Raw genomic sequence first — 10997 nt, 5'->3', positions numbered from 1 at the left:
TCGGTGACACGGAAATTTCTCTGTCTCATATTTTTCCCCCGGCCATCGACATTGCCTCGATTTCACACCTCTTTGATACTCTAATTCTTGTGTCTTTTTTTTTTTTTTATCTCGTCCCATTTGCAAATCTTCTTTTTGCCTTTTTGACTCTGATAGCGCTCAATATCTATGTTCTTTGTTCTCAAGTCTGGTCGGAGGCACAGAGCATGAACGCGAATTGCAGCGTTGATTGGACTCCGAAGTAAGTCCTTCGGTGAGCTCCAGACAGTGTTCTCTTTTTTTTTGTTTGCAGAGGGAGGAGTGGATGCAGAAAACATCGGGGAAAAAAAAGCAAGAAAAAAAAAACAGAATACACCCTTTCACCTCTTTTCTCTTTGTACTTTAGTTTTATGTCCGTGGACTACATCGATACCCTTACAGCTCTGCTTCATTTAAAGTCTGTAGATCTACGAGATTGCTACTTCATACTCTTTCTCTCGCGTACAAAGCATCTGGAATGGTAGGAATGAGTCGATGGAACAGAGTAGAGAACCATTCAGGAATAGATTGTGTACAAAAAGAAAAGTACATTGAGCATCGCAAAGCAGAGTCATCCTGTCCCAGCTGCAAAGGAAAGTAAAGTAGTATATCAAGTTCGCCATAGTCCCTTTCCGTACAATAGGCATTGGAAGTGCCACCCCGTATTTGCTTAAATCTCATGGCCAGTGTGAGACGGTAGTCCCCCGTTCGATAAGCTTAACGATGTCGATCAAAACAAGCATGAAACAATCAAACGGCAATTACTGTTGCAAAAAAAAAAAGGGAGGATAAATAGGCAAATGTGCGCGAGGAAGTAAAAAAAAGGAGTGTGTTGTCCCCTTAAGATGGGACATTGATAGATTGCCCAACTATGGGCATTGACAAAAAAGATTTGTGTTCAAAATCAAATATCCATTGAATTGGATGTTATTTCTCCCCTCCCATGAATTTTCCTCTTTTATCCTGTGTTGTATTCATGACGCCGAGCAGGATTCCTCCCATAAATGACAATCGATGATGGGTATGCGTAGAAATCAAAAGAACGCGAGTATCAATGAGTTGGTGTTGGTCCGTGAATCGTGAATTAAGCCCGAGTGTGAGTTATGCTGAGGGCGGCGGTGATGGTGAGCCTTCTGGAAGCAAGCCGCTACTTGGCTCGTCCCATAATGTCGTCAACGTCATTCTGGTTCACGACTACACCACCCTCAGAGCATCGGGCCTTAGTGCGAAGCTCGGAGCAGAGATTGTCAACATCGATCTCGCCGTTGCGGAATCTTTCCATGGATTGAAGACGATCCCTAGAGAAGAAAAAATAATGTCAGTAAGCTGAAGTAAAATGAATTGATGAATATGGAGATGAGCAGGGACATACCAGATCTTCGTGCACGACAGCATCTGCGACTGGTCTTCGCCGGGAACGACCTCATCTTCCTCGAGCCTGCTATCAATCTGGGAAAGGAGGCTCTTCTTGGGTTGGGTCGCGTCAGTGGCGACCTCGGACAAGTTGTGGGAGGGACTACCCAGGTCCGGTAGAGGGAATGCTTCATTGAAGAAAGAGCCGAAGTCCTGAGACAGCACTGCATCTTGGGGCTCTCGCCAGTCACCAAAGAGCACTGGATCGAACTGGCCGCCATTCTGATGGGCCAACCAATCGATTCCAAGATCCGGAGGATCTTCGCCCTCGGCTGGGTTATCAATTGGGGTGGGCTGGCCGCTTGAAACGCTCTGGGATTTGGATCTGCTATTATCCCGGACCGCTGGGACGGGATTTCTGATGTTCCCGCACGCCATACCAAGCTGTGCACAGAAGGATTTCTCGCCATCGGTGGTGACATGCCCGCCGCACGAATCACCTGGTCCCAGCTCGCGGTACTGCCCATCTGCAGGAGAGTTCAGACTTGGTTCTGGGGAAGTCCCGTTCGAGGACAGCATCTGGCTCTGGTGCGAGTCGGACGAAGACGACGGAGAATTCTCCGAAGTAGAGGTATCATTTCCGGAAGACTTGAAGCCAGAGTAGGGTGCTTTGGCGGAAGTAACGCTGTGAACAGTCCCATGAGACTTCGATTTGTTGGACGGGGCAAGAGAGTTCGATCGAGACGAAGGGCTGTTCAGATTGTCACGACCCAAGACACCCGGTGCCTGAGGGGTGTTGACATTGGATTTGGATTGGTCATTCTTGTTGGCTTGTCCATTGAAGAGATGACCACCAGGCAAATCGCCGAACTTGGGAAAGTCGAAGAGAAACTCATTGTTTTGGAGGCCATAGGCTCCCTTAGAATGAGCACTCGGAATGGAATTCGAGCTCATAGCCGACATGGCATTTCCTGATCCCGAGGCCATCCAGGAAAGGCGCTTTCGGTACTCACGGAGCTCGACCTGCAACCGTTCGACCTGGGCACGCAGCAAACCATTCTCCTGGTTTGTCATGTCCGATGTCTTCTGCAGCTTTTCCACCGAATCCTCCAGATCCTTCAAGTGCTTCTCCTTGCGTTCGCGGAAGGCTCGCTGGGCAGCTCGGTTTTGGGCCTTGCGCTTCTGCTCAATCACGTCAGTTCACGACTCTAGTCCCAGCAACTTCCGCGTGCAGCAAGAGTGGCATACCGTAGTAGGCTCTGAAGTCAGTGGCTTCCTACCAGGCTTCTTGGCCTCACTTTCCCTACGTTTCTTTCCGGTCTCTTCCCCTTCAATGTCCGACTTTCCGTCGAGGGACTTTCGCTTCCCGCCGATATCGTAGTCGGCCGATCCCGGTAGGTCCCCAATCAAGTCGGCGGAACCGGGGAAATCGAAGTCAACGTCCGGGGTGAAATCCAAGAAAGGGCTTTCATCATCCCCAAACCCGAAATTGTTGGCATGGGAATTATCAAACCCGCCCGAGGGAGGGGCGCTGAGACCGTTTGAGGAATTTTCGTCGGGGCTCTGAGAGGACTTGAGCGGGGGAGAGCCACTTTGGGGCTTTTGACTGGGGTTGTTGGAAGATAGAGCGGCAAGCAGGAGATCTTGCTGGTTTGGGGAAAGGTAAAGACCTTGCTGGAATCGTTCGTAATCACCCATTGTGACGGTTTACTTTCAATAGAGGGGCTGACACGAAAACCAAAAAAGGGCGACGAGATGGAAATTGAATAGATTTCAATACAGAGTCCAGCCGGGCCTCCCGCCCGTAACAGATATTGATGGATGCCGTAAAACGACGAGGATTGAAGGATGATTCGATCCTCACAATATAGCTTCACAGCTTCGCCGGATTTGTGAGTGAACAATCTCAACAATCCGATTGTATATTGGATCTTTATCAGTCGCAAGTAAAAATCGATAATAAAAATTGCAAATATGGTGGGGATGAGGTGATATGGGGGGGCGATATTTGGATATGGAGGGGGAAAGAAGAAGAAGAGTTTCTAGCGGCTCTCTCGAGAGGGGCCTGAGGACAGATTCCCCGCTAGTCAAATTACGGTCGAAGTGTGGCTCAAAATACGAGGCTGATATGGAAAGATTGAAAACAAATGAAATTGAAATATGAAAGTTGCAGAATCCAAGAGAAATAATGAAAGAGAGAGTATGACTGGAGGACTGGAGGATTGGAGGATTGGAGGAGGGGGGGAGAAGGGCGATCATGGATGGGCGGTGAATGGTTCTAAGGATATGATTGGCTGTGGATGTCTCTGCTTTGAAATCAGTTTTCTCTTCTTTTTTTTTCTTCTCCACTTCGAGTAGCTTCTCTCAAGAGCCCTAAACGGGTTACTATGTACTGCGTACTGCTCCTACTGCTCCCGGAATTCCGAGTATATTTTCATCGGATTATCCTATTTGACTCATATCTTGACGGGCAATATACCTGTAATCTACGGAGTACATATATACTTGTGTATACATGTATACATGTACATATGTACTCACTAATCTCTCCGGTCTGGCCCCACGGGTCTCCCAATCTCCGGTCCGAGATTTTGGGTGTCCCGAGGTCAGACCATTTAATGACGTTGCCACTTGCCACTTTTCCTATACCCCATAGGAAAACAGGGAATTAATTGGACATGGTTTATATAGTATCGACCATACTGTACTCCGTACTCCGTACTCCATAGCTCTAAAACAATGTAGACTTTTAACATGCATATCCCCGTCGATCTGCAGAAAGTGGATTCTCTATGATGTATCCAATACTATAAGATAATGACCTATGTACTCCGTACATCCATAGATACCATCACACTGAACAAGCTTGACTGCTAATTTAGATAGAATAGCTTAATTTACCCCATGACCCCTAAATCAAAACCTCAATCCACACCAGACTTACCTAGGTACTTAGTTTACTCGTAGTTAGTTACGTACATAATCATGTTAGATAACTAGTTACATAGTGGCGTCAAACCATATATTAAGGCGGAGAAAAAGGCGGAAAGCGAATGCACGTGATCACGGATGAATTTGCCATGAGATAGAACATAATAATTATTTCTCCGCACTCTCTTCCTACCGATACGCGTCAATCAGGTTCAGTTTCTAAGATCACGATCGTGCACATCTCTCTGAATTCAAAATCAATCAGAATTTCATCATGGCTGATATCTCTTCCTTGGAGACAGATCTGACGGAATGCAAATCGCAGGTTAGTTACCGCAAATCGAATCCCCCAAACGGTCACCACGCGCCGTGATTCGTCACTAACTTAGAATCAATAGATGGAAACTGTCGCGTTAGGCTTGGAGGTAGACCCTGATAATGTGGAACTAAACAGCCTCAAAACCGAACTCGAAGAATACATCGCCGTTCTCCAAACCCAAATCGCCGAACTCAAGCCCACTGCACCCGCCAAACCGGCTCCCAAGGCTGGCCGATTCAAGGATAATGGTTCCCCAAAGCCTACTGAACACCCAGAGGAGGCACCTGCTGTAACTACTACTCCCGTATCATTCTCGGTGAACGACATTGTTCTTGCGCGTTGGGTCTCCGGCGATCGTGCTTTCTACCCGGCCAAAATTAACTCCATCACTGGCTCATCAACCAACCCAGTCTACCTTGTCACATTCAAGTCATATGCAACTGTGGAAAATTTGACAGCCAAGGATATCCGACCCATGTCTGGCACTGACTCACGAAAGCGCAAGGCTGATGGAACCCCAGGCAGTTCGGCATCGCCCTCGCCCGCTCTCCCTCACCCCGGTGTGATCTCCGCCGCGGCAGATATCAACCCCGCACTAGCTACCCAGGCTCGCAACGAACCCAACAAGGCCGGTGATGGACTAGTTCGTCCCGCTAAGATGCCCCGCAAGGTCAAAGCGAACAAGGAGCTCGAAGAAGGCAAGAATAAGTGGAAAGATTTCGCTGCGAAGACCAAGGGCAAAGGCAAGGGTGCGTTCGGCAAAAAGGAGAGCATGTTCCGCACAGGTGAAGGTGTCAATGCACGAGGTATGGGGTTTCTATTCAATTGTGTTTTTGTTTTTTTTTTTGTTTTTTCTCAACTCTGGTGGATGCTAATTGGTCTCATCTCTTTCTTAGTGGGATTTACAGGTTCTGGACAAACCATGCGCAAGGATCCGACCCGAACCCGCCACGTTTACCAACATTTGGAAGAGGACAACTATTAAGTTGCATGTTTATGTTGCCAGGCCCGGATTGTGATGATACCCCTTGGGCGAATGGTTTTGCCAATTTTTTTTTCACATGTGACACCTCATGATATCTCTCTTGGCTCTTCTCATATTTGTTCTCATCGCTAACTGAATCACCGGCGATGCAGACGCAGTCATATTTGTCTCTTCTGTTTTGAGACTCGGAGTTCCTGTTCATAGAATGCGGTTCAGCTCGGAGTCGGTCATTTCTATGTTTGTATTATTTTTTTTTGAATGAAATCATGAGTATTACAAAAGGACATATCTTAGGGCTTACAATGTAGACTCAAAATCTCCCTATATACCTTTCTTGGGGTCTCTTTGAGCGATGACATTTTCAATATATATATATATATTGAAAATCCCTTGGAAAGATATTTTGAGCAATCTGGCTCTAGTTCCAAATGCCAAGAAGAGGAAAGTCAGTTCTACAATGTGATTTGAGCCACGATATAGCCAAATCATTTGTGCCTGACGTTAGCGCCAACTGGGTACTTTGATGGGTTTGTTGCGTGACTGTGGTGACCGTGCGGGGACCAAAAATGTACCGGGGGTCTCCGCCTTCACGTCACTCAACTCTGAAAGCTTGCTTTGCTTTCTTACTCTATCTCTTACTTTATCGCTTCTTCTATCATAGCCGCTATCAAGCTTGAAATATTGATATTAATCTGATCTTTGTATTGAACCCCATCGTCAAATTGTCCTTCGAATTCGCACTCCCTCCTTGCACCAGCTCCTGAGCTCGGCCTACAACCTTCCCCACACGGACCGACCAGTGCATGGCCAACCTCCGGTATTGAAAGTGTCGCCCTCGGCATCTTAATTGAAGTCTGGTATAAAGGGTCCTTTCTCTCACCATACTCACCCTCCCCACAACATGCGGTTACCTAGGGCTATCGCTGCGATCGTTGGGCTGGGCTCATTTGCGCCCATGCTGGTCGGCGCACAGGGCGAAACCAAAATCCACGAAAGGGGCCGTTGTGCTATTCGAGGTCATTGTGGAAAGCAGTCTATTTTCGGGGGAGAACTACCCTGTCCCGATAATGACCTGGCGCAACAACCAGAAGACGCTGTACGCCAGAAGTTGGTAAATCTGTGTGGCAGCAAGTGGAGTGAAGGCCCGGTCTGTTGTCTAGATGAACAGGTGAGCAATCCCGACCTCTGGTTTCAATAAGGCTGCCATGTCTATATTTATTTTTCCATCATGCTGATGAGCCATAGATCGATGCGCTTTCAAGTAACCTCAAACTAGCAGAGGGAATCATTGCATCCTGTCCCGCCTGCCGAGACAACTTCTTCAACATCTTCTGTACCTTTACATGCTCCCCTGACCAGTCGCTTTTCGTCAATGTCACCAAAACAGAAGAAAACAGCTCTGGCAAAAGACTTGTGACCGAGTTGGACAATATTTGGTCCAAGGAGTACCAAAGCGGCTTCTTCGACAGCTGCAAGAATGTAAAGAACGGTGCTTCGGGTGGAAAAGCCATCGACTTCATTGGTGGCGGTGCGAAAGACGATACCCATTTCATGAAATTCTTAGGTGATAAGAAGTTTCTGGGAAGCCCGTTCCAGATTAACTACCACACAGAGCCCAGTGGGTCTGACCCGCAAGGAATGAAGGCTTTGTCAATAAAGCCAAAGGCCTGCAATGACGAGGACAAATCATTCCGGTGCTCTTGTGTCGATTGTCCGGACGTGTGTCCGGAGTTGCCCGCCATCTCTCCCCACAAGATATGTCACGTAGGACTTCTACCATGTCTCTCTTTTGCCGTCATTCTCGTTTATTCCATCTTTCTATTGTTTGTTATGGCTCTGGCAAGCTATGTCACATACAAGGAGCGCCGGTTCCGCAAACCAGAGCGGGTGCGCTTGCTGCAAGATCCCACGCTCAGTGACGACGAAGATGAAGGGGAAATCATGCACCGTGGAGGATATATGGAACGGTCACAGGGAGTGTACAAGCTCAACTCTGTGCTGTCAGCCTTGTTCCACCGAATTGGTGGTGTTTGTGCGCGGTTCCCAGCAATAACAATATCCGCCAGCGTCATCGGAGTTGCACTGCTGAGCCTAGGGTGGCTGAGCTTCACCGTTGAAACGGACCCGGTGCGACTCTGGGTGAGTCCATCATCTGCGGCCGCCCAGGAGAAGGATTTCTTTGATCAGAGCTTTGGTCCATTCTACCGAGCTGAGCAGGCATTTTTGGTGAATAACCGCCCAGAGAACGACTCACGTCCGCTCTTGGACTACGAAACCCTCACCTGGTGGTTTGACGTCGAGTCTCGCGTGCGCCGCGTGATCTCGTTGGACCAGGCTCTCAACTTCGATGACGTTTGTTTCAAACCGACCGGAGAAGCCTGTGTCGTGCAATCGGTCACTGGGTATTTCGGCGGTTCTGTCTCAAACCTTGCCCCAGATACATGGAAGGACAGACTTAGCCACTGTACAGAGTCACCCGGAGACCCTAGCTGTCTCCCCGATTTCTCGCAGCCCCTCAAGCCCGAAATGATTCTTGGTGGATATGAAGATACAGGGGATGTTCTGGATGCCCAGGCACTCATTGTGACCTGGGTGGTAAATAACTTTGCGCAGGGAACCGAAGAAGAAGCAAAAGCTATCGACTGGGAGAACACTTTCCAGGCCGTTCTCGGGGTAGTCCAAGAAGAAGCTGCCGAGCGAGGCCTTCGCGTGTCGTTCAATTCCGAGGTCAGTTTGGAGCAGGAACTGAACAAGTCTACCAACACAGATGCGAAGATCGTTGTCATCAGTTATCTGATCATGTTCTTCTACGCCTCAATGGCCCTGGGTTCCGTCACAGTTACCTGGAGGTCTCTGCTGACCAATCCGTCCAATGCCCTTGTTCAGTCTAAATTTACACTGGGTATCGTCGGCATCATCATTGTTTTGATGTCCGTTTCGGCATCGGTCGGACTGTTCTCGGCAGCGGGCGTCAAGGTGACCTTGATCATTGCTGAAGTTATTCCATTTTTAGTCCTGGCCGTGGGAGTAGACAACATTTTCTTGATCGTCCACGAATTCGAGCGAGTCAATATCAGCCATCCCGATGAAGAAATTGACGAGCGAGTTGCTCGAGCGGTTAGTCGAATCGGACCTAGCATCTTCCTGTCTGCTTTGACGGAGACAGTGGCCTTTGCCCTGGGTGTCTTTGTTGGTATGCCTGCTGTCAAGAATTTTGCCGCATACGCCGCCGGTGCTGTCTTCATCAATGCCATTCTGCAAATTACTATGTTCATCTCCGTCTTGGCTCTGAATCAGAGACGGGTGCAGAGTCTCCGTGCGGACTGTATCCCTTGTCTTACTGTCCGAAAAGCAAACTCATTCGGCTTCCCCGAGGAAAACTATGACGGACAGGATGGGGAGAGTACCCTGCAGGCCTTTATTCGTCGGGTCTACGCTCCTTTCCTCCTGGATCGTCGTGTGAAAGTTGGGGTTGTTATATTTTTCTTGGGTCTTTTGACTGCTGGTCTAGCGTTTATCCCCGAGGTTCCTCTTGGGTTAGATCAACGGATTGCGCTTCCCAGCGACTCGTATCTGATTTCATATTTCAACGACCTGGATTCATACTTTGGTGTGGGGCCTCCGGTCTACTTCGTGACCCGGAATGTGAATGTCACTGAGCGAGGTCACCAACAACAGCTCTGTGGACGGTTCACCACTTGCGAGGAATATTCGCTGCCCTTTATTCTCGAGCAAGAGTCTAAGCGTCCGGATGTTTCTTATCTTGCAGGTTCTGCCGCGAGCTGGATTGATGATTTCCTCTATTGGTTAAACCCCCAGCAAGACTGCTGCAAAGAAAACGGCAAGCTTTGTTTCGAGGATCGCGTTCCTGCCTGGAATATCTCTCTCTTGGGAATGCCAGAGGGATCTGAATTTATTCATTATGCCAAAAAATGGATCGATGCTCCCACCGATGCCTCATGTCCCCTTGGTGGCAAAGCACCCTACAGCAATGCTTTGGTTATTGATGAGAAGTATACGACAATCAATGCCAGCCATTTCCGTACTAGTCACACGCCCCTTCGGAGCCAGGAGGAATTCATCGAGGCGTATATTGCAGCTCGCCGGATTGCAGATGGCATCTCACAGGAGCATAATATCGACGTCTTCCCATATTCCAAGTTCTACATCTTCTTTGATCAATACGTCTCCATTGTGCGACTTACTGGTACCCTTCTAGGGTCGGCTGTGGCTATCATCTTCGTCTTGACCTCTGTGATACTGGGGTCTATAGCCACGGGCGCTGTCGTTACAACCACGGTGGTTATGATAGTGGTCGATATCATTGGCACCATGGCGATCGCTGGTGTCTCCTTGAACGCCGTGTCTCTTGTCAACCTGATTATTTGTGTGGGCATTGGCGTTGAGTTCTGTGCTCACATTGCCCGAGCATTCATGTTCCCAGCTCGACCCATTATGGAGAAGGTTCCTGTCGAATTCCGTGGTAAGGATGCTCGAGCATGGGCGGCCTTGGTCAATGTCGGTGGCAGTGTCTTCAGTGGTATCACCGTGACCAAGCTTTTAGGAGTTTCCGTGTTGGCGTTTACTCGGAGCAAGATCTTCGAGATCTACTACTTCCGTGTGTGGCTAGCCCTGGTGATTTTTGCTGCTACACATGCTCTCATCTTCTTACCAGTCGCTCTTAGCTACTTTGGCGGCGGTGGTATGTACAAATTGACCCATCACCATGGAATAACGTGAGCTCTACTGACCGATTTAGGTTACTTTGACCCTGCGTCTGACGGTGGCCTAGAAGCCAACCTCGCTTCACGTGGTTACCGCTCCTCGCTAGTCCATGATGATTATGACACTGATGAATACTAAGCGATGCCTCGGTTATTTGGGGCTTCATTGGTGTGTGGGTCTTCTGGAAACCACCGGATGCACGGCTGTTAGTACATAACAAAGCACTGTCAATCCGGTGTTCTTTTTGCTGAGGCACAGTTTGCTCACCATCGAACAAGATGGACGGAAGAGGAGTTTGGAAGCGAAAGGATTTTTTTTTTGAATTATTTCCCCCGCCCTATTTTTCTATCTTCAATGTGGGACATTTCTATACTCTTCTGTGACCTAGAGGTTCCAGTGACATGTATATAATGATCATGTCCCAATTGCACTCTCTATAGTAAGAACCAATTGTGCGAATTATCACCATAACATGATAGTACTTGTTAATGTATAATATAATACAATCTTGCTAAATACAACCCTAATATAACCCAACATAACCCAATATAAACGAAGTTGAAAGAAATCTCTGCCCAAATTCCCGCGTGTTGACAACTGTTCCCGCGCTAAGCCCAATTCGGCACGAGCCCACTCCCCTAAATTTTTTTTTTCTGTTCTTCTCTT

At 48.2% G+C, this 10997-nt stretch overlaps 3 protein-coding genes across 3 annotated transcripts; 2 read left to right on the top strand and 1 right to left on the bottom strand.

The window, feature by feature from the left end:
* Positions 1-1165: 1165 nt before the first annotated feature.
* yap1 (putative bZIP transcription factor AP-1/Yap1) lies at positions 1166-3069 on the bottom strand (the record flags this gene model as incomplete). The annotated part of the gene is made up of 3 exons (XM_040959836.2): positions 1166-1316; positions 1391-2553; positions 2620-3069. The coding sequence occupies 3 exons, from the start codon at positions 3067-3069 to the stop codon at positions 1166-1168; spliced, it is 1764 nt and encodes a 587-aa protein (XP_040809782.2).
* Positions 3070-4490: 1421 nt separating this feature from the next.
* On the top strand, positions 4491-5898 carry N7455_011158 (tudor domain-containing protein). The gene is made up of 3 exons (XM_040959817.2): positions 4491-4627; positions 4701-5427; positions 5518-5898. Exons 1-3 carry the CDS (start codon positions 4577-4579, stop codon positions 5604-5606), a joined length of 867 nt encoding a protein of 288 aa, XP_040809764.1. The 5' UTR covers positions 4491-4576; the 3' UTR covers positions 5607-5898.
* Positions 5899-6196: 298 nt separating this feature from the next.
* ncr1 (sphingolipid transporter NCR1) lies at positions 6197-10734 on the top strand. Its single transcript, XM_040959796.2, has 3 exons — positions 6197-6774; positions 6852-10308; positions 10366-10734. Exons 1-3 carry the CDS (start codon positions 6508-6510, stop codon positions 10467-10469), a joined length of 3828 nt encoding a protein of 1275 aa, XP_040809721.2. The 5' UTR covers positions 6197-6507; the 3' UTR covers positions 10470-10734.
* The last annotated feature ends 263 nt before the right edge of the window (positions 10735-10997 follow it).

This window comes from Penicillium solitum, assembly GCF_028829755.1.
Source record: "Penicillium solitum strain IBT 25940 chromosome Unknown utg000009l_segment0_segment0, whole genome shotgun sequence".
NCBI classification, from domain to species: Eukaryota; Fungi; Ascomycota; class Eurotiomycetes; order Eurotiales; family Aspergillaceae; genus Penicillium; species Penicillium solitum.
This window is presented reverse-complemented; position numbering and strand designations above follow the sequence as displayed.